This window comes from Triturus cristatus, chromosome 4_2, assembly GCF_964204655.1.
Source record: "Triturus cristatus chromosome 4_2, aTriCri1.1, whole genome shotgun sequence".
Taxonomy (NCBI): domain Eukaryota; kingdom Metazoa; phylum Chordata; class Amphibia; order Caudata; family Salamandridae; genus Triturus; species Triturus cristatus.
Genome location: NC_140586.1, coordinates 720,752,770 through 720,776,342, shown reverse-complemented (window position 1 = coordinate 720,776,342; position 23,573 = coordinate 720,752,770). Strand labels below are relative to the sequence as shown.

At 45.3% G+C, this 23,573-nt stretch overlaps 1 protein-coding gene across 2 annotated transcripts in view; it reads left to right on the top strand.

Annotated features, from left to right (window-relative positions):
* LOC146834963 (protein zyg-11 homolog B) overlaps positions 1-23,573 on the top strand; it is a 308,674-nt gene that overhangs the window by 19,189 nt on the left and 265,912 nt on the right. For both annotated transcript variants that reach the window (XM_085602608.1, XM_085602607.1), the window contains exon 2: positions 22,017-22,182. In XM_085602608.1, the coding sequence (XP_085458734.1) occupies positions 22,170-22,182 (13 nt within the window). In that variant the 5' untranslated portion in view covers positions 22,017-22,169. The remainder of the gene's footprint in view (positions 1-22,016; positions 22,183-23,573) is intronic.

Genomic DNA, 23,573 nt, shown 5'->3' with positions numbered 1-23,573 from the left:
TTGAACAAGGATGGTTGTATTTCTCCACGAGGGTTTCCCACTCGGTACAACTGGACATGCCGAAAAGCCCCTACGTCAGCAAAGTTGCAGATTCACAGTTTACGGCAGAACACCTGGAAACCAGCGACTGATGGAGGTGTCGAGTAAAATTTGTGAATTCCCAAAATGCCTAAATCTACACACAGGAAAAATATATGCCTGTTTATGTAGTTTGTTACAGCTGAGGTGTCCACCATAGGTTACCTAGTAGGTAGATGTTGAGCATTAGGGACTGAGCAGGTTACCAGTTGAGGCATCTCCCCTAAAAGGAGTTTGCTGCTTCGTGGGATTGAGAAAACAATCTCTAAAATTAATGTCTGCTTCACTTAGAACGAAGGGACCTTCAGTCCTTGCTCCTGTATTTGGGTGTATGTTGGTGGCTCTATTTGTGTGTGGGTTGTTCTATGTGAGTGGCTCTGTGGGTGGCTCTGTGTGTGTGGGTGGCTTTGTGTGTGGCTCTGTGTGGGTGAAAATGCAATAGGTCTCGCATTCGAGAGTGATTAAGCTATTGACATTGTAAATAACAATGCTGTTTCTTTAAATGTTTTACAAACAAAAACATAAACAAAAATAATGTCATGAGCAATGCCAATAACTCTAACTTTAACAATGCCGAGACCATTGCATTGTAAATGCTTGTTACTTTATTACTGTTGGTGTACTGCATAAACACTTAACACATTTCCTCTGAGTTAAGCCGTGCGGCCTTTGTGCCAAAATACCAAAGGGTTAATGTAATTACGTGACTTTTGTAGCTCACTCTGACAAGGATTGTGGTTGTTGCAGTCAACCATTAACCCATTTTCTTACAGATACTTAAGCCAGGTTTCCTTCCTTTTTGTGCCAAATGTTGCATATTTTAAAGATTCCCATAGCTTGGAAGGGTCTAGGACAATGACTAAAATATGACAAGTGTTCGTTTTATCCATACAATAGAAAAACTAAACTGCAAGAAAGTGTTTGTTTTTAAAAACAGCCTTGAACGCTAGACGTACACCAGAATTGCCACCTTTCTAGGAGGCCTTGAATCAGCTCCCATCGTGGGGAAGTATCTGAGTTCTGAGGCATGCTGCTTATTTAGTAGTGGGGTGCCCCAGGTGGCAGAAATGCTGGCCCACATAGTGATCAATTGCCAAAGCCTGTCACCGCCAATATCGTGCTGCAGCCATGCCATCGAACACCTGTGTAGTAATACATTGGCTCTATTGCTTTCATTGCTGTAGAAACCATTTGAAGCATGATCCCAGATAGAGCTTGACAGATATTCTGGCTTTTCACTCATGTCCCTTGTTCAATACCTTTTTCTTTTGGTTATGAAACTGGCAAAGGGTTTTCCACCACATTAAAGAGTAAAATGCTTCTGGTGAAAGCACCAGAAGCCTTTTTTTTTTAAAGAAAAAGAAACATCAGGATGTTAGGGAACAGCTTCCAGAGTTTTTTATGTTTAGCTATGGCTCACAACACACTGATGTCAGATTAAATAAAAGTGATGGTGCAATTAGTGCTTAGAGATGGCGGAGAAGTGGTGCAGGGGGGAGGTGGCAGAGAGGCATAATGCTATCTCTCCAGAACTGGTGTGTGTGGAACAGGTGCTGCTGGAAATCTGTAAAGGAGACAACACAGCACCTCGCAGAATTGGATTCTCACTTGGGAAATCACACTGGGGCAGCAATCAGCCCGCTAGACCACCAGGGAAGGCGCTTGTGGGAGCAGCATCCCCTCTGAAAATGATCAAGTGCTGGCCCCACTCAAATATCTAAAAACAGTCTGATCCTCTCAAGGAGCCTTGCAGGGAGGGGATCACCACAATCTGCAACCGCCTAAGTGGGCCAAAAGGCCCAGCATGAGAGAGAGATTTTAAAATGAAAATATGTGATGGGAATGGCAAAGTCTTGGAGGTGTGAGGGGTGGGGAGGACTGCTTTTCTCAATGACAAGAGCTCTCCCCTCAAACAGTCATTCTGCCCCTCTGTGGGAAGACTGTTAGTGCCACATTTAATAAAAAAAATAAAATAAAAGGAGGGGTAGCCATCGCAGGGTGAAGGTGCCCCACACTGGCATTGCACCGTGCCCCTCACTAGAACAGACTCTGCAATCTTTTTGCCTTTCTGCAGATGGGAGGGCAGAAGAAATTCCTATCATCCTGCGTTCCCACACTTCAACCAATAAAAAAGGTACCCGTCTTGTGTGGCTGCTCTCCGTGGCGGCTCTGCCGCTATGGCGGAGGTGCGTCAATCAATCAATCATGCGTTTGTTAAGCGCTACTACTCACCCGTGAGGGTCTCAAGGCGCTGGGGGAGGGGGGTTTTGCAGGTTCCAGTCCATCAAGGAGGAGGTTGTTGGGATTGCCGGTTCCAATCTCGGCGAACTACAAATATGGCCGCCGCCGCTCACCCAGACGCATGTGCGGAGGGAGGTCAGGTGTGTTAAAGCCTAGCCTCCCTCGACTGATGACGCTTCGCGCTCTTCCGGACATTCTATGAGTCACCGCCTCAACTTACCTGACTCTCCTGGACGTGGCTCCTCTTCGTTGGTTTCGGCGCTCGGGACAGCATCAGTGTACAGATCTTCTTCTACGGTAACGTCGTGCATTCAGTTCTCCCTGATCGGCGCTGCTAAGGCGGCTTCTATTGGCGGTCCTGGTTCCAGTTGGCATTCTCGACAAGCGTCCTCCTTATGAAGATATTCTGAGAATCTGCCATAAGGCATTCTAAGCTTTAATGGTAACAGTGCTCTCGCACTGCTTTTTTCTTTTATTTACTAATTTTTTTTATATTACTTACCTAATTCTGCTCCTGGCACTGTGGGGATCCGTCCCTTTTTTTTCTTTTATGAAACCTATGGCAAAGAGGAGATATACCTGAAGACAAGGTTATGTTTTGTTTCTTACACGGTGGTGTCAGGCTTCTAATTACCAAGCAAGACGTAACATAAGGTGGGCTTTGATTTCTACACAGAAGTTTACCTGTTTACTTGTTATTTGTTTTACAAGATTTGCATTCCTTAGTATTGTTTTTTGTTTATTCCAGAATCTGATAGAAGTCTCACACATTATCAAGAGGAAGGGATATACAGATTTAAGTCTCATTAGTGCAAGGTAGGAAAAACATTCCACAAGGAGATTAAAAGGGAGATATAGACTGAAGAGTCTTGTATATTAACTTATTCTTTGCACTTATTCCCTTCCTATAGCCTCGTTCTTCGTCCTGACGGGTCCTGTGTCACTGGGAGTATCGACGAGGGATCTTTACCCTATTCCTTGCTTTGTTACCCTTCTTCCCCAGGTTACCATTGACACTTTGACTTGGTTGGGTGCAATAGGTGGCTTAGGGAAGTAGTGGATTGTGCTTCATGTCCCTGACGTTCCTGCGAGCAGACAGTGAATTCTGACAGAGCGCGAAGCCATAAAAAGAAAGCTATTGTTTCGCCTGAACCTCATGGACAATCAGGTGACTCTTACAGACCTAGCACATATTATAGGTAGCTTACAAAAGGAAACGCAGGCCCTTTCAGCAACAGTAGATAATATACAGCGGGGACAGAGGTCTGAGCCTGGAATGAGTAACTTGGTCGGGACTCCATTCACCCCTACTCCGACATCTAGTACCGGTCATCCGGTGATACAAGTCACCACTCCACAGTCCATTCCATTACACTCCCCCCCCCCCCCCCCCCCCCCTCCCAGCGGTTTCTGGGGGATCCAGCCAACTTGCCTTCATTAGTCAATGTCAACTACACTTTATGTGTAAGGCTTCTTGCTTCCCAACGCATCAAGCGAAGGTGGCTTTTGTTATATCCTACCTGGGGGGTGGGGGGGTCTGCCGCAAATTGGGCCATACCCTTAATAGAAGGAAATGATCCTCTACTACAGAATTACTCTGCTTTCAAAAACGAATTTAAGAAATTATTTGATAGACATTCCTTCGTACATTCAGTGGACACTGAGCTTCTCAACTTAAAACAGGGAACCAAAGACTTGGCTACTTATATCTCTACATTTAACAGGTAAGTGGCAGAAGCCGGGTGTCCCTAGGAGAAGCGTGGTACTTTGTTTTATCGCGGTTTGAGAGACGATTTAAAGGACATGCTAGCTTAGGTTGTTGATCTGCCCAAGTCTTGCTCCGCTCTTATAGACCTTGTTGTTAAATTGGATCATGGACTATCGGAAAGAAAGAGAGCAAGAGGCAGGCCAGAAGGGCGAGTCTTTCCCTACAAAGAAAACAAAAGTTAATTTGAAAAGACAACCGAAGAGCCTGAACCCATGCAAATAGGGAGCTAAAGGGGGGCCTCTTAGTGAAGATGAAAGAAAACAAAGACGAGGGAAGAAGTTGTGTTTGTATTGTGGAAAGCAGGGACATTTTCTTAGGGATTGTCCTGTAAAACCAAAACCGGCAAAACAGTCGGTAAACTAGGAAACCCGAGGCCTCACGAGACAAAGGCTTCGGGTACTTCAGGAATGATTGTCTCACAAATACCATCTGTACCAAGTCATTTTTTCCTTTCTTCACATCTCGTATGGGGACAACAAGTTACAGATGTACAGGTAATGGTGGATTCGGGTGCTTCAGGCAACTTTATGGACACACAGTGGGCTCAGGAGAAGACCATTCGTAGGGTGTCTAAAGAGTCATGGGAAGAGGTCACTACTATAGAAGGGAGTAAGTTAAAATCCGGTCCCATTACCCATGCTACCATAGACATGACGTTAGTCATTCAGGAAAAACACAATGAGCTCATTGCCTTTGACCTCATATGCTCCCCTCAGTTTCCAGCTATCTTAGGGTTACCCTGGTTGCGTCCACATTGCCCACTTATCAATTGGAAAGCAATGACACTAGCTTTCAATTCCCATTCTTGTAAGGCTCATCTTCTTCCTGATTTAACCAGTACGGAGATGGTTGGTGCCCTTACTAGTTTTGAGGAACTTGAATTACCTTTGGTGTATCAGGATCTCAGAGAAGTATTCGATAGTGAAAAAGCTACAAGCCTTCCACCTCATAGATCTTTTGATTGCAGAATAGACCTATTACCTGAAGCCCGCATACCCTGTAGTAGGGTGTATTCCCTAACAGAGAAGGAAAACTTGTATCTAAGGGACTATCTAGACGAAATGTTACGAATAGGCTTTATCCGCCCTTCCAGATCTCCAGTTTCCTCGTCTTGTTTTTTTTTATACCTAAAAGAGAGGGAGGTCTTAGATGCTGCATAGATTATAGAGCAGTGAACGCCATCACTGTCAAGAATAGGTATCCTTTGCCATTAATATCTTTGATCAGATAAAGGATGCTCAAATCTTCACCAAACTTGATTTAAGAGGAGCTTACCATCTTGTGAGAATTAAGGAAGGGGACGAGTGGAAGACAATCTTTTGCACAAAATTTGGGTTATACGAATATTTAGTGATGCCCTTCGGGTTGTGTAACGCCACTTCTGCTTTCCAGTTCTTTATTAATGAGATCTTACAGGATATGTTAGACTTGTTTGTTATCGCTTACATTGACGACCTCTTAATTTATTCCTCATCTCAGCAAGAACATGAAATTCATGTTAGAGTTCTTGAACGCTTGCGAGACAACCATTTATATTGCAAACTAGAAGAGTGCTGCTTCCATACTAGGGAAGTAAGTTTTCTTGGATTCGTGTTAACACATCAGGGAATCAGTATGGACCTGCAGAAGGTGGAAGCTATTGCGTCTTGTCAAGCACCACAAAATGTAAAAGAGATCCCGAGTTTTCTTGGTTTTGCTAACTTTTACAGAAGCTTTATTAGTAATTTTTCTGATGTAGTTTCACCCGTAACTAGGTTGTTAAAGAAAGGGGTTAAGTTTTGCTGGACAGCTAAGGCAGAAAAGGCTTTTACTACATTGAAGAACGCCTTTACTAAGGCACCTATCCTACGACATCCAGACCCTTCCCGACCTTTTGTAGTTGAGGCTGATGCCTCTCAAGTGGCTGTGGGAGGGGTTCTTTCCCAGACAGATCCTAAGACTGGACACCTTCATCTTATAGCATATTATTCTCGAACACTAACTCTAGCTGAACAAAACTATACCACTGGTGACAAGGAATTATTAGCCATTAAAAGGGTGTTTGAGGAATGGAGACAATATTTACTGGGAGCGAATCATAGAATACCTGTCCTCACAGATCATCGTAATTTAAAATTCTTGAAATCCGCCAGGGCTCTATCTATGAGACAACTACGTTGGACTCAATTCTTTAATGATTATGATTTCTTGATACAGTTCCAAGCAGGAAAACGAAACAGCAAAGCAGATGCTTTATCCCGCTTAGGCTATGAAAGTACAGAATTACAGGGTGACCCTCCCCATAATAGCCAGAGAAAAAATAATTGGTACCCTAAGTTCATTCGAAATCCTCGAAGTCGCCCATGTCTCGGGACCACTTTTCCCTGAGTGCCACGTGTGGATCAGGTAAATTGTTTACTAATTTTCGGTAGGTAAAGGAAGTCGCCCGCTTATGCATGTAGTCTGTCAGCAGCCTATCCTCTAGGGGGGTGGCCTCAGGAACCTCAGTGCCGGATGGCAAGACTGCCTGTAATGCATGTTTTATTTGCAGATATCAAAAGATTCCAGAGGGCGCTAATTCATACTGCGTTTGAAGATGCTCAAATGTAATCACCTCCCCCTTGTGCCACATGTCGCCCACCGTGGAAGAAGATGAGAGCTGTTAAAGATGAACAAGCATCCTCAGCTATGAAACAAACAGTAGAGAATCAAGAGGTCACTAGAGAGCAGGATCTGTTTTATGTTCAAGGGGGTATGGTTCCCCCCCACCCATGAATTGAGGTTACAGGCATTCGAGTGGAGCCGTGCTCATCCTCTAGCAGGAAGGACATCCAGGGTACAAGAAGACACTGGACCTATTAAAAAGACACTTTTGGTGGCCTAGTATGGGGAGGGACGCAAAACACTATGTGCAGACATGTCATGTATGTGCCCAAGGAAAAGCCTCACACCAAAGCCCCGCAGGGTTGTTGCAGCCTTTACCTACACCGCCTAGTCCCTGGCATACTGTATCTTTAGATTTTATAGTAGATTTACCCAAGACAGCTCAGGGGAATACTACTCTTCTTGTAGTAGTAGACTTACTAACCAAGATGGCGCATTTCGTCCCATTGAAAGCTCTCCCCACATCACGGGTTTTAGCCTCTGTGTTTGTTCAGCAAATAGTACGTTTACATGGCCTTCCATCCATACTGATATCAGATAGGGGAGCCCAGTTCATCTCTAGATTCTGGAAGGGGTTAGGAGCCTTATTTCAGATAGAAGTGCGATTATCCTCTAGTCACCACCCTCAAACAGATGGCCAAACGGAGAGAGTAAACCAATGCTTCGAGCAATATATCAGGTGCCAAGCCTTATACTCTCTCACCGACTGGGACGAGATAGTATGGATCGCGGAGTTTTCCTATAACAGTTGCCACTCATCCACTTCTTACTCCCCTTTCTATTGCAAATATGGTTTTCACCCGCGAACTATACTATCACCACAGTCTTCTTCTTGTTCTGCCCCTGCAGCCACAGACTTTATAAAAGAATTACAAGATATACACAAGACAGCACGGATTACATTAGAAAACGCCAAAGCAAGTTATAAAAAGAGGGCGGATTCTCACAGACGCACAGAGCCTGGATATAAACACGGCTTGGTTATCCTCTAAATATTTAATGTTGAGAGGGTCTTGCAAATTTTAACCTCGGTATATAGATATGTAAGGTGGTGAACCATGTTGCTATGAAGTTAGATCTTCTGGCTCCTCTGAAAATCCATCCAATATTCCAGAAGAACCCAGTACGCTTCTCCCCAAGGTTCCAGTCCCTATGATGGTGGATGGAGAACCGGAGTATGAAGTCGGGGCGATTATTGACTCGCGTAGAGTTCGACGCCAGCTCCAATATTTGATACATTGGAAAGGTTATGGTGTTGAGGAACGTACTTGGGAGCCGGCCAGCCAGATACACGCCCCTCGGCTATTACGTATGTTCCATAGACAACATCCTGAAAAACCCAAGCCGGTTGGAGGGATCGTGGGGGTGGGGGGGTGTGCTGTCGGGATTGCTGGTTCCAATCCTGGCGAACTACAAATATGGCCACCGCTGCTCACCCAGATGCTTGCGCGGAGGGAGGTCAGGTGTGTTAAAGCCTAGCCTCCCTCGACTGATGACGCTTTGCGCTCTTCCGGACATTCTATGATTCACCGCCTCCACTTACCTGAATCTCCTGGACGCGGCTCCTCTTCATTGGTTTCGGCGTTCGGGGCAGCGTCAGTGTACAGATCTTCTACGGTAACGCCGCGCATTCAGTTCTCCCTGATCGGCGCTCCTACGGCGGCTTCTATTGGCGGTCCAGGTTCCGGGTGGCATTCTCGGCGGCGTCTTACTCGTTGCGTCTGCAGTTCTCCCTGATTGCCGCTCCTACGGCGGCTTCTATTGGCGGTCCAGGTTCTAGTTGGCATTCTCGACAAGCGTCCTCCTTATGAAGATATTCTGAGAATCTGCAATAAGACATTCTAAGCTTTAACGGTAACAGCGCTCTCCCGCTCCTTTTTTCTTTTATTTACAAATTTTTTATATTACTTACCTAATTCTACTCCTGGCACTGTAGGGATCCGTCCCTTTTTTATTTTATTAAACCTATGACAAAGAGGAGATGTACCTGAAGACAAGGTTACGTTTTGTTTCTTACACGGTGGTGTCAGGCTTCTAATTACCAAGCAAGACGTAACATGAGGTGGGCTTTGATTTCTACACAGAAGTTTACCTATTTACTTGTTATTTGTTTTACAAGGTTTGCATTCCGTAGTCTTGTTTTTTGTTTATTCCAGAATCTGATAGAAGTCTCACACATTATCCAGAGGAAGGGATATACAGATTTAAGTCTCATTAGTGCAAGGTAGGAAAAACATTCCACAAGGAGATTAAAAGGGAGATATAGACTGAAGAGTCTTGTATATTAACTTATTCTTTGCACTTATTCCCTTCCTATAGCCTCGTTTTTCGTCCTGACGGGTCCTGTGTCACTGGGAGTATCGACGAGGGATCTTTACCCTATTCCTTGCTTTGTTACCCTTCTTCCCCAGGTTACCATTGACACTTTGACTTGGTTGGGTGCAATAGGTGGCTTAGGGAAGTAGTGGATTGTGCTTCATGTCCCTGACGTTCCTGCGAGCAGACAGTGAATTCTGACAGAGGTCTGTCGAAGAGCCAGGTTTTGAGGTTTCTTGTGAAGATTGGGAGAGATGTTGTCTGTCTGAGGTGGAGAGGGAGGGCGTTCCAGGCTCTGGCCGCGAGGAAGGAGAAGGAACGACCGCCTGATCTGGTCTATGTGGTGCTGGGGACTGCGGCGTAGGAGAGCTGGGCTGATCGTAGGGTCCTTTGGGGGTGCGTGGAATTTGAGTCGGCTGTTCAGGTATGCTGGTCTGGTGTCGTGGAGGCCCTTATGAGCATGGGTGAGCATCTTGAAGGTGACTCTAGCTTCGATGGGGAACCAGTGGAGTGTTTGCAGATGCTGGGAGATGTGTCAGTGTCCTGGCAGGATGAGGACCAGTCTTGCGACGGCGTTATGGATGTGTTGTAGCTTGCGTGTGAGTTTTTTGTTTATTCTGGCGTAGAGTGCGTGCCGTTGTCGAGTCTGCTGGTGACCAGGGCGTGAGTGACAGTCTTTCTGTGTTCGAGGGGGATCCATTTGAAGGTCTTGTGTAGGAGGTGGAGGGTGTGGAGCAGGAGGACGAGACGGCGTTGATCTGGCGGTCCATTTTGAGTTCGGAGTCCAGGATGATTCCCAGGTTGCGTGTGTGGTCGGATTTCCGAGGGCGGGGGGCCACCAGGTGTCGTTCCAGGCGTCAGGGTGTGGGCCCATGATGAGTACTTATGTTTTGTTGGTGTTTAGTTGAAGGCAGCTGTTTTTCATCCATATGGCGACTGCTTTCATGCCTTCTCGAAATTTTTGTCTGCGGTGTTGGGTTAGTTGGATAGGGAGAGGATAAATTGGGTGTCGTCTGCGTATGACAGAATGTTGAGTCCGTAGGTTCCGACGGTGGGGGCGAGCGGAGCCATGTAGACGTTTAAGAGCATAGAGCTGAGGGATGACCCCTGGGGGGTTCTGCAGGTGGTTGGTGTAGGGTCTGAGAGGGAAAGGGGGGGCGGGAGTCTGACCCGCTGCATTCTGTCGGAGAGGGAGGAGCGGATCCAGTCAAGGGCCTGGTTTTGAATCCCTGCGTCGTGGAGTCTGTGTATTAGGGTGCGGTGAGAGACTGTGTCGAACGCTGCCGAGAGGTCGAGGAGGATGAGGGCTGCTGTTTCTCCTTTGTCCAGTAGGGTGCCGATGTCGTTTGTTGCAGCGAGGAGGGTGGTTTCAGTGCTGTGGTTTTTTCTGAAGCCGGATTGGGAGGAGTCGAGGATGTTGTGCTCTTCGATGAGTGTGGCGAGTTGGCTGCTGATGGCTTTCTCGATGACTTTCGCTGGGAAGGGGAGCAGGGAGATCGGTTTGTAGTTTTTGAGGTCGGTGGGGTCTGCCAAGGGTTTCTTTAGGAGGGGATTGATCTCAGCGTGTTTCCAGTCGTCGGGGAACGATGCGGTTGCCAGGGAGCAGTTGATGGTGTGGCGGAGCATGGGTGCGATGGTGTCGGCGGCTCTGTTGAAAATGTGGTGGGGGCAGGGGGTCCGTGGGGGCCCCGGAGTGGATTGAGTTTATCGTCTTTAGTGTGTCTTTGGTGGTGAGGGCTGTCCAGTAGTCGATCTTTGGCTTCATGGCGTCGGGGGTGGTTGGTGAGGGTTCAGTGTGTTGGTTGTCTTCATCGAAGTTGTCATAGATGCTCTTGATTTTGTGGTGGAAAAAGGTGCTCAGTTTGTCGCAGAGGTCTTGTGAGGGTGGGATGTTGGTGGATTTGCTGGTAGGTTGGGCGAACTCCTTGATGATGTTGAAGAGTTCTTTGCTGTTGTGTGTGTGTGTGTGGGTGGAGATTCTGTCTTCGATCGCTTTTTTTCCGTGTTTTTCCGATGAGTTGGTGGTGGACTTTGGTGGCGGCTCTGAAGTTGTTGTGGGCTTCTGTGGATTTGGTGTTCCTCCAGTCCTTTTCGAGGCAGCGGCAGGTGCATCTGGACTCTCTAAGTTCGGTGGTAACCCATCTAGCTTTCTTGGCGTGGGTGTTAATTATTTTTCTTGAGACGGGTTAAGGTGCTGGTGCTGTTGGTGATCTATCTGTGCAGGGTTTGGGCCGCGGCGTTGGGGTCGTCGTTTTCCGTGACGGTAGGGGTGGAGTTGCTGAGTGAAGAGGTTAATTGGTCGTCGGTGATTCTGGTCCAATTTCTTCGTGGGAGCAGCTGCTGGTGTCTGTGGATGGTGGGTGTTCCGAAGGTGAAGTGGACGCATCAATGGTCGGTCCATGGGAGTTCTGTGGTGTGGCTGAAGGTGATGGAGTTTCCCGTTGTGAAGAGGGGGGTCGTGGGTGTTTCCTGCTGAGTGTGTGTGTTTGGTCATGATCTGGCGAAGTCCAATGCTGGTAGTCGAGGTGGAAGTTGAGGTCTCCCAGCAGGGTGTAGTTGGTGGATGCGATGACCTGCGGGGAGATGATGTCCATGATGGATTCGGCAAAAGGGGATCCAGTGGGTTGGTAGATGAGGATTCCTCGGAGGGTGGTGGTGGGGCTGGCCAGTATCTTGAAGTGAAGGTGTTCCATCAAGTCTGTGTGTTCGTCGGGGAGTGTGCTCAGGCGGAGGGTGGATTTGTGGACGATGGCGATTCCTCCTCCCGGGCGGTTGGGGCGGTCCTTCCTGGAGATCAGGTATCCTTGGGGGATGGTGATGGCGATGTCCGGTCCCGAGGAGTTGTTAGTCCATGTTTCTGTGAGGAACACTACATCCGGGGTGGTGCTGTCGAGGAGGTCCCAGATTTCGGTGGTGGGTTTGTGGAGGGATCGTACGTTGAGGATGCATTGCAGGGTATTCGGTTCGGGGTGTGTTCTTGTGGGCGGGTCCGTGTTCCCGGCGGTGCTGTAGGTTTGATGGCAGTGGTGACAGCTGAAGGGTCCGTGGGTGTCGGCTGGCGAAGCTAGCTTGCAGTTATTGTTGCGGCCTGGGTTGAGTGCATGGAGTGCTGCTCGGTCGTAGCGTTGACGGGGTGGAGGTCCAGGGTTCCTGGCGCTGGTCAGGTCACGGATGGGCGCAGACTTTGCCATTTCCATCACATATTTTCATTTTAAAATATTCCTCTCGTGCTGGGCCTTTTGGCCCACTTAGGGAGTTGCAGATTGTGGTGATCCCTCTCCCCGCAAGACTCCTTGAGAGGATCAGGCAGACTGTTTTTAGATATTTGAGTGGGGCCAGCACTTGATTATCTTCAGAGGGGCTGCTGCTCCCCCAAGCCCCTTCCCTGGTGGTCTAGCGGGTTGATTGCTGCCCCGGTGTGATTCCCTAAGTGGGGATCCACTTCTGAGAGGTGCTGTGTTGTCTCCTTTACAGATTTCCAGCAGTGCCTGTTCCACACACATCAGTTGTGGAGAGATAGCATTATGCCTCTCTGTCAGCTCCCCCCCGCCCCCCCCCCCCCCAGCCCTCTTCTCCGCCATCTCTAAGCACTAATCGCACCATTACTTTTATTTAATCTGGCATCAGTGTGTTGTGAGCCATAGCTAAACATAAAAAACTCTAGAAGCTGTTCCCTAACATCCTGACGTTTCTTTTTCTCAAAAAAAAAAAAAAGCTTCTGATTTCCTTTTTAATGTGGTGGAAAACCCTTTGCCCGTTTCACAACCAAAATGAAAAGGTATTGAACAAGGGACATGAGTGAACGGCCAGGTTATCTGTCAAGCTCTATCTAGGATCAGGCTTCAAATGGTTTCTACAGCAAAGAAAGCAATAGAGCCAATTTATTAGGTCTCGCCTGAGCCAGCGCTTTAGCGCTGCTCTGGCGAGTGTTTTAGTAAGCGGGATTTGGCAGTGCAAACCAGTGGCTTTTCAGGCCTCTAGCTACAGTGCATGTGCGCCGGGCTCGTGCACCATTTGTCTGCCGCGTGGCCACTGAGAACATCAAAGCGGCCGCGAAAGTGCACACCATATGCTCTGCTCGCATCTCCCTCCTCCCTTTTCAGAACATGGTTCGCGGCGCGCGCTTGTTTTCTTTTACCAGTTCTTTTCGGTATTTCATTCTCTCTGGCTCCATCAGAAATTATTTCTTGAGTCTTTTTTGCTTCTTTTTTTTTTTCAGTTTGAATTACTCTTTTTATTTCCCCATAATAATTTCCTATTCTTGTTTTTGTTGGCATTGGGAACCCCATCACACCAGCTACTCACCCTTCCCACAAACACGTGCTTACCTTCTTCATGATCATGCCCACCCACGCTTTCAAGTCCTGCTGCTTGCAGTTCCCTGACCTATGTTTGTATATCTCAAAGTTTTTTAAATAAAGATTTTTGGTGATGGAAAAAAAATAAAAATCTGTCTTGGATGGATGGCTTTCACCCCATTTCTATTCTTTTTGGAACGCCTGCTGCTTAAAAAGCTGCAAACTGCGTTATCCATTTGCACTCTCATTTCTTTCCTTTCATGTTCCTTTTCCTTCGCTGGTGTTCACGAAGGCATTGATAATCCCTTCTTTCTGCCTGTTAACGGCTTCCCCCCTCCCTCCTCACACTTTGAGCCCACCCTCCAAGCACACACGCATAGCTGTGGGCTTCTCATGGCTGAGAGACCTTGCACTGCGAAACCCCCCTCCAGCACTCCCCCCTGCCTGCCTCTATTTACTCCAGCAGCGGCGGCATGTGCAGGTGATTAACCCTTTCTTTCCTCCTTGTTTTAGAAGCTCCTAAACCATTAACTCAAGAGTCTAAGCTACAAAAGCGTATTTAAATTCTTCAGCTTATGCACGGTCATAAGACAATTGTCTGCAAGGTTCAGTTAAATTGCGTCTACGAACTTGCATGATTGTTAGCCACTTGGGGTCCTATTAGAGATAGACCGTCCAGGAGGCAGGGGCGTAGTGGGTTTGGATTGTGTTTCAGACTGGTATTTGAGCCCTCTTCCCGTGCATGCAATTACTACTTCTCAGCCCCGTAATGAACAAGCATTGGAATAGCCAATAGGTCTCTCTTTTGGGACCTTATAAGTATTTAGTTATGCAACTGTTGCATGGCTAAACACTTATAAGGTCCCAAAGGCGAGACCTATTGGCTATGCCAATGCTTGTTACTACATAGGTGTTAGATGGCATGGCTGCAGCACGATATTGGCCAGCTCTGTTTATATTTTTGCATGTGTTAGAGCTCTTAAGAAATAATAGGAAAAAAGAAGTTACAGAAAACAATCTGTCCCATGATCCCTTGGACTAGTTTTTTGTAGGTGACTGTTGGAAATTGGGTTACTGGTTTTGGGGTGGGGGGTAGAGTGATGCACTCCTACTCAAGCAGCAAACATAATCTTTGTCAGGGTGAAACACAAGCAAACCCCAAATTGACCTGTGCTTAACCCTCTGGTAGCTTGGCACTGAAACAGTCAAGCTTAATTTAGAAACAATGTGTAACATATGTAATCAGTGCTTAAGACAGTAATAAAGTGAATACACAAGACAAATTCCACACCAACTTCGAAAAATTTAGTAAAGTTTTATCAAGTATTTGAGGCTAAACCAGCAAAAATCCAGTCAGTAGAACAGGAGATATGCAATGTTAAAGATTTAAGTGAAAATAGTGCTTAAAGCACAAGGTACCAACTGTGGTTATCTGGCTGCGCTGGACAGGGACAAAGTCACAAGTTCAGGCCGACTGCGATGTGGTTTCGGCTGGAAATAAGGACCAAGTTAGGACCGCTGAACAAAGTGCCTTAAATCTTAGTTTACAGAACATTGCGAGATCCTGTGTCGTGGATGCATCATACATCGGCAGTTCCGGAAGCTACAGTGGGTGATACAGAGCCCTGGATTGTCATCATGGATGCCGTTAATGAGGCGCTTGCAATACGAACACCTATGTCGAGAATGCATCGTGCAGTGGTGGTTCAGAGGAGACTGGGCTGCAATGCGAGGCCCGGCATCGGGGATTCTTTGCACTTCAGTGGTTCCAATGCGGCTGTGAGGAGATGCATCACTCTACGCCTGTTCTGCTTACAGGGCTACAGCTGGGCAGGCCCACTTCCAGGGGCCCAGGGTTGGGGTGGCACCACTTGTGGGGGCCAAGACTCCCAACCGGTAGAGTCAAGATGCTGGTTTCAAGGTGGTTGGAGCCATTTCTGTCCCTGAGGCTCTGATCAGGAGGCCTGCCAACAAGCCCTTGCAGTCACTCTGGTGGTCCTGGTATCAAGATACAGGTCCAGTCCTTTTAGTCCGCAACAGGGTAGCAGTCCTTCTTGCGGAGCAGCACAGTAGCCCCTCTGAGTCTTCCACAGTTCCAGAGGTGTACTGAAGATCTGGGTCTGAGGATCCAATATTTATACCAGGTGCCAGCTTTGAAGTAGAAGAAGGTTCAGGAGGTTTTCACCTCAAGTGGTGCTTAGAATTTCCTTCCTCCCTGCCCTGGCACCAGCTCGTCTGGGGTCACATAAGGCTAATGTCAAGCCTTTTGTGAGTGTGCTCAGGCAGAGCCTTAGTGATGTGCAGGTGTTATAGGTGACAGCTCCTCCCCCTCATCAAGTCAGATGGCCCGTCCTGCCAATACCTATTGCCCTTTGTTTGTGTGGGAGCAATGCACGAAGGCCAGCCACAGCTAGTCATGTCACCCAGGATACAGGCAGCAGGTACCAAATAGTAAGGACAAGAGAAGGCCAACTTTCTACAAGTAGCATTTTCAGAATTGTGACTTAAAATCCATGTTTACCATTAAAGAGGGTTTTGGATTACAGTTCCATAGATTCCAAACTTGACATTCCTCCCAGCCCCCAATTGAAAGTTATCACTTATTACATGTAATATGAGAACAATATGTCATCATATGGAACAGGGAGGCCTCAGTAGTAAATAACCTATTTAGAGGTTTTTCACTACTAGGACTTGTAAAACCTAAAAGTACATGTCTAAATTTTGAAAGACAGTGCAACCGTACCATTTTGGCTATGTAGAACCTAGCCTAGGGGTGGCTTATGTGTTAAACCTTTTGCCAGGCCTATACCTTTCTTTTTATTTTTCCAGGTTGAAATGGCAGTGTAAAGCTGCACACACCAGCTGCAATGGCAGCCTGGAACGTGTTTTAAGGCTACTAAAGCTAGTAGCACAATACGTGCTGTAGGCCCACTAGTGGCATTAACTTTACAGGCCCTGGGTACATGCAGTACCACCTACCTAGGGACGTGCAAGTAAATTAAATATGCAATTTGGGGGTAAGCCAATTTTACCAGTTTAAAGGAGAGATCACAAGCACTCTAGTGCTGGTTCGTAGTGGTAAAAAGTGCAGATTCCTAAGGCTAATAAAAACTAGATCTGTGAAAATGGAGGAGTAAGGCAACAAATTTTGGGGGAAACGATCCTGAGGCTTACCGGTCTAGCAATACTAACATCGTGCACTGGCAACATCTTGTCACTCACTTACAACAGAGACAATTTCTAATGTGGGATCAACCATTGCTTTTACTTCTGGTGTAGTGGGCCATAACAAACTGTGATTGACATCTAATCAGACAAATGGGTAAAGGTTACTCACCAAAAGCCTCGAAATTTAATTATTCGACCTATTTTGATTTAAAAAAAAATTTGAGACAGCTAAAACTGGCTTAAAGGCTTGACCTAAAAATTGCTTGTGTTAAATCCTTCTCAGTCAGTGTTTATTTGAAGATGTTTACGTGGGGTGAAGACCTAAGTCAGCTTCAGGGTGAGCTGCAAACGTTTGTTGCAAGAAGTCCTTGCCTACACAAAACTTTCTCTTCAGAAAACTGAATAATCGGTGAAGCTTCTGCGCTTGTCTGTTTTGGCTGTTGTATTCATAAATGTTTTGTAGTGTTGAAGGGTTTACGCTACTTCAATCATCCTTTTAGTATGAATTAATTAATGGAAAACAAAGAGAATATACCATAATGCATCTCTGTTCATTTTTTTTGTAAAGGGGATGTTGTTGAATATGCAACATAGCTGCACTATGTTGGTATAGCTTGCTGGGTATTTGCCCTTACAGGGTTTATGTGACAATGTGAAAACAGCTCTTAGGAAACAAATGCATTTATATATTTTTTTAAAGTAGGTTTGCATATTGATTTACAATATATAATACGAAGTGTATGACTTCTGTTTTAATGAGATGACTCTACTTAAATCTCCAAGTATGCAAATAAATGAGTTCTCTCCCTTTATGTTAGTATATTGATAGGCACTCCCTAATGGCGTTGTTGTTTTATGTTCTTTTTAACCTCTTTCTTTAAATTTGTCTCCTTTTTTCAAGGTTATGTGGAGCACAATAACGGGAAATACATTTGATAGACCCAACAGGAGTTTCTCACCATTCCTCCTTTTTTTAAATTAATTAATGTTTTTTTTTTTTTTTTTTTTTTAACCCCTTCCCCACTCATGACGGAACCGCTCCGTCATGAGCCACGGTCGCCGTGTGCTCATGACGGAGTGGTTCCGTCATGCTGCGGCCGTTGGCGGCCGCGCTGCCCACGCGGCGCTAATTCCCCGCCTGTGCGGGCGATTAGCGCAGTGGGCGGAGTCATGACGGAACCACTCCGTCATGAGCACAGCTCAACCGCGGCTCATGACGGAGTGGTTCCGTCATGAGCACCGCGCCGCCGCGCTGCCCCCAAACCCCCCCCAGCGCTGCGGCGGAATTCCCGCCGCAGCGAAAGGGTTAATACTTGAATGTTATCATAAACATTATCTAGAAGAAACAATGCAGCCACAGGAACTCTAATATCTTCTCCAACACCCTGGTTAAAACATTATGTCTAGAAAAGGATAATGTCAAGCCTGTCTAGTCCCTGTGACAATGCTTAAAAAGCACATTTCTGCACCAAAAAAAACCCCAAACGTAAATGTACTGCTGCTGTTCTGTACTTCCACTGTCTGTATGAGGAACACTTGCACTGCTGCTTACTTTACATCTGTTATGTCGCTAAGGAACCTAGAACTTCTGCTCCCCTTATTAATTTTCATGTAAAATGTGTGTGGGTGCCACTGGCATTTCTGGTGTACCTGGATTCGGTGTGAGGGAAGCTTATTTAGCTTTTTTTCCAAATATTCCTATCTGCAGTGGTTGTTGTCATCTTAGTATTAGAAGAGAGAATCTGGTATGCCCTTCACCTGTATTTCTGTATTTGTAATTTTCATTGACGAGTCTAAGTCACATTTTATTACTTTGAGAAGTCTTGCCCTGAGCCTGTGTTTCTCTTTGTGTCAAGTTAGTGTGTGAGGTTCCAAGCACGCATTTGTGAAGGGAACATATCGCTTATGAAGGAGACCTAGTGGAGGGTTGAAGTAGGCAGGGGCGTAGCTTCAGAGGGGAGTTCGGGATATAACACATGAGTCGGGTATGCTATGCCCATTTATTTTTTTTAACACAGGAACTTAAATATATATAGTGACCTGCTTATTAAAAAAGTAGTAAATGTTTATGTGTAGAAGTACTCTTTGAATGGTTCCAAATTAGCTATTTGATATTTGTCAGTAGTAGTCTTAGAAAGCTGTACCAGTTTCAGGCTCCAGGTATACTACTGACAATCAAACACCTAAAAGGTGATTAGACCTTTTATTTTTTTTAAATCCTGACTTATTTTTCAGAAAGAAACCCCTCAAAGCAGTAGTTTGTTTGTTTTTGAAAAAGAGAAACAAATGACTAATTTTTATTTTTTACTGTCCCTCACTGCCAGGGATTACCTGATGGTGACAGTCTGGAAAAATCTCTAATGCACAAAGAGAGGGACGGAGAGCTTGAGTAAAAGAAGTCCAGTACCCCTGCTCCCAAGGCAGTATGTCAAAATCACTAGAGAGTAACTGTTCCTGTAAATAACGCTGGCCTATTCGGCTATGGAGAGTGTGAAGAAAAGGGGAAAGTTGATAGTCATACGTCTACATAGATGAATATAAGGTTGGATGGAAGGAAAATGAGAATTCCTCAAATTTGAAGAGTTGCCCTGCCTTCTCTAGCCGCACTTCCTCCGGCAGCAAGTGGTTGAAGGCAGATACTAATGCCATTAAGCAGAAGGTCAATGTGAGTTCGCCATCTCTATTTAGCTCTTTACTAATACTGAGGAGTGAGATTTTGTTGCTCTGGCCATCGAATAGGTGATCGTTCCTAGCATTACCAAACAGTCAACTTTCACTCCTGTTTTTCTTTGCTAAAGGTAACTTTCTGAGATGTTTGCTTATGCCATTGAGGCATCCCTTGAAATTATTTGGGGTAAGCACAGTGTTCTTAGTCACCAGTGTTGTGTATGAACCACGGTACCCTCAATCTATAAGGGTTTTCTAACGTTTTTCAACAATGCATTACCACAACGCCTTACTGTAACGTTGCAAAGCAATTTCATGCAACGCATATGTATGGAATTAAATACAGGTGTTCACGCAGCGCAGACTGATACAGCTAACTACGTAATAATCATGTTCTAGGTTGACACTATCCCTATCTCACCATATGTCCTTTCCATTTATCTTTTTATTTGTTTAGGTTGGATTTACACGTAGAAGTGGTCTTAAACGAAAGGGTACAGACACACCACGACCACTCACTTGATTCAGGTTCAAATACCAGGGTGCATTGTTTATTTATTTTAAACCCCTGTATAACATTTATCTTTGTTCTTTAACTTTTTTCCGGTCCTGATGAAACTCCGAAGGAGCAAATAGGGACCAACAGGGCGTGAAACATGTCGACGACATTACTTTTGATCACTTTTCACCTCTTTTGAGAAAACTAACCGGTCCTCCTCACTGGAGCAAGGGTACTCTAGTTCTTCTCTCTTGTTTTTAATCATACCAAACGCACCCACGCATAAATACTACCAAGGGTACGGTTACGTTATTTTTAATTCACTTGCACACTCCCCACATACCCGCACTCACCAGTGCGGTGCTCCTCTCATAAGATCTCTGCTAAAGAGCCCTCTCTCGCGGGGCCCATGGGGAACTGTAGCGCCACCCCCACGAGGAGCTAAACGCCCGATGATGAAGCATGACACCTTAACGGGTTTGTGAGGGCAACTCTTCAAATTTGAGGGATTCTCCTTTTCCCTCCATTCAATCTTAATCTATTTAGACGGATAACTAATAATTACATTTAATCAGTTTAGTAATGGAAAATGTTTTATTTCAGACAGTGTAATGGCATTAAATTAGATCCATACCTGACTGGTCTATTGTACAACTTGTTTCTGTTTTATATGGTAAAAATATAAATAATATGGCACTTGTGCACGCTAAATATTGTATTATTATTTTGTGCAAATAGGCAGCAATTAAGCCTGTCAACAGTGAAAAGAATATTTACAATAAGAAAGCCTTCAGATTCAATTCCCAACTTATTTCATGGAGCTAATGAGTAACCTGTTCATGTCAAATGCACATGCTATACCAACACACACCTCTAGGACTTGTGTAACATGACTTTATTACCGTTAACTTAAAGATGCATTTTATTTTATTTTATTTTATTTATTTGTAAAGCGCCTGAATCGCCCCCAAGGGATATCTCCGCGCTATAGGATTGCTGCTGCCAGCAACAGAAAAGAGAAGGTTTTAAGGAGCCTTCTAAACTGTAGGTGATATAGGCATTGGCAAGTGGACAGGGAGTGTGTTCCAAGAGAATGGGGCCAGGTGGGAGAAAGCTTTACCACCTAAGTGGGATTTTTTTATAGCGAGGAACAGCAAGGAGAGATTTGGACCCTGATCGAAGAGACCTGGGCGGCATACATTTGGTAAATTTATCTGCTAAGTAACTGGGTCCTTTGCCATTCAAAGATTTGTGCACAATGCAGCAGATCTTGAACCTAATCCGCATCCGCACCGGAAGCCAATGTAGCTGTCGCAGAAGAGAGATTGAGGCTGTTCGCGGGGGCATTGGATACCAGGCGAGCTGCAGTGTTCTGGACTACTTTCTGTCTGTTTCAGGATGCTTCATTTGCTGAAATCAGCAGGGCATTGCAATAGTCCAGGCGGCTTAACACTAGTGCCTGGATAAGAGTTTTTTGCGTGTTTAGAGGCAGAAAGGGAAATGCCGTCTCGAGAAGACCTAGCACATGAAAACATGACCCAACAGTAGATGTAACGTGCTTCTTCACTATCCATTTCTGGTCCAGACGGACACCCAGATTTTTAATCACTAATTTGGGAGTCAGTGTAATGCCCAATTCCTCTGGCCATCTCCTAGGAGATCACCTCGACGATGCTTCTCCAAACAGCATGATCTCAGTTTTCCCTGCATTAAGCTGGAGGAAGTTATCTCTCATCCAGCCAGCGATGGTCATCATACCCTCTGAAAAAGTAGTCTGGGCATTTGGATTGTTCTTATCAAAGGAAAGTAGGAGCTGAGTATCATCAGCATAAGACATTGGAATAAATCCTAAATTCCTTAGTAATCCCACTAAGGGAGCAACATAGATGTTAAATAGGGTGGGGCTCACAAAGGAGCCCTGCAGTACTCTCTTAGTCAGTTTAGAAGTCTTTCAGCAGAAAGGGCCAATATTGATAGTGTCTGAGTCAGACAGAAAGATCGTCATCCATTGCAAAGCGCTCCCCTGGAGGCCAATTTCCCTAAGTCTCCTGAGCAGAATCTAATGGGAAATCTTATCGAAGGCTGCCGATAAGTCAAGCAACACCAGAAGCACCACTTGTCCGTTGACCAGGGACATTCTAATGTTTTCAGTAACTTCAATCAAAACAGACTCTGTACTGTGCTTGACTTTTTTGTACCTTTTTTAACTTCTATTTGTAATACTATTCTTATTTTTGTTTGTTTAACCATATCAATTATAGAGCAGCTAAATTCCATTTGAAACCTAATTTGACTCTCCTTTTAATTTGCTCCATTGTATTTTGTTTCTCAACAGGAGGAGGCATCACCAAGGTCTTTGCTTGACATCTGCCTACAATTTTTGAGTGCAAACCTAGAGCAGTTTTGCTCGGAAAGACCAGATGGCACGTTTTGCTTCCAGGAGCCAACGATCTTTCCACAGGAAGTGGCTGACCGACTTCTACAGACAATGGCATTTCAGAGTAATTCTGCAATATTATTAACTATAATTTTGTAAATGTAAAATGTTGAAATGTGGTTTTCTCAGAGTAGATTGATAACCCTTCTACATAGGTTTCAGTTGACCGTGGATGTGTCCTGGACCACATTTGGCTTCTGCTCCCCTTCTGATGGGTATCTGCTTAAGGATGCACACACATTTGTCTAGAATACTGTCACACATGCATGGCTCATGAAACTTAGCTTATTCGATTGAAAGTAAGTACGTAACAGACATTTGTGAAAGCGCAAACTTTCACTTTACAGGTATCTTGGTGCTATCAACCCTTGCCGGTTCCAACAGTGCAATTGTCACTCTTCTGCATCAATCTACTCAGAGTAAACCATTATAGCCCACCAACTATTTTGGAAAGGGCCAGTTTTTCAAGCCCTTCCTAAAACCAGAAGAGATCAAACTAGCTCTAACGGGAGCTGGAAGCGTATTCCACAGTTGAGCTTCCTTTACCTGGAAAATTCTTCCGCCCAACCTAACACTCCTGAATTTCGGTACACACACTAAATTGGCAGAGGCAGATCGGTGATTTCCTTCGAGGACCATATCGTCCAAAGGCCTATGTACCGATAGTGGGCCTGTCCTGTTTAGGGCCTTGTAGACCACAACCGTCCATTTTAAAAATTAGCTCTCTTTAGGTGCAAAAAGATGAATCCCATCTGGATTTGTTCAATGCAAGCTTTGCTGCCATTGTTTTTACTGTATATAGCCTTTTTATCAGGTACTCCAGAGTCCCAAAGTCCATTACAGTAGATGATTCTACTTAGAATTATACTCTGGACTACTAGCTTTCTTGTGCTGGGGCAGTAGTTTGACAATTTTCTTGAAGACCGAAACAAGTACCTGCTTTTTTGTTGATGTGTTTCTATGGTTAATTTCTCATCTATGTATATTCCAAAATTGTGCACTACCTGGGCTGTTATAAGGTTATCAGTGCTAGTCCAAGGCCAAAAATCCTTCGGGAGACAGTGCAGCTCTTAGGAGGGTAAAGAACTTTTCAGACATCTTGCCATCTCATTTCGGGCATCTGTGTAGCCCTTCTGCTGGAGTGTGATTATTTTCATCTAAGGCCTGAATTGGCTGCGATCATCTGCATAGTTTACAAACGAGATCCCCTAAGATTTAATGAGGATCAGCAGCGGTCATAGATAAATATTAAGGAGTATAGGGTTTAACGCAGACCCCTGTCGTACCCCATGATCTATTCTCTTATATTTCGAGTGAAAGGGCGGGAGTGAAATTGCTTGGGATCTTTTGTCAGGTAGGATTCAATCCACTACAGTAATGTCCCTTCTGTTCCTATTTCCTTCAGCCTAAGGATTAGTGTCTGGTGGTTAATTGTGTCAAACACAGCTGCCAGAT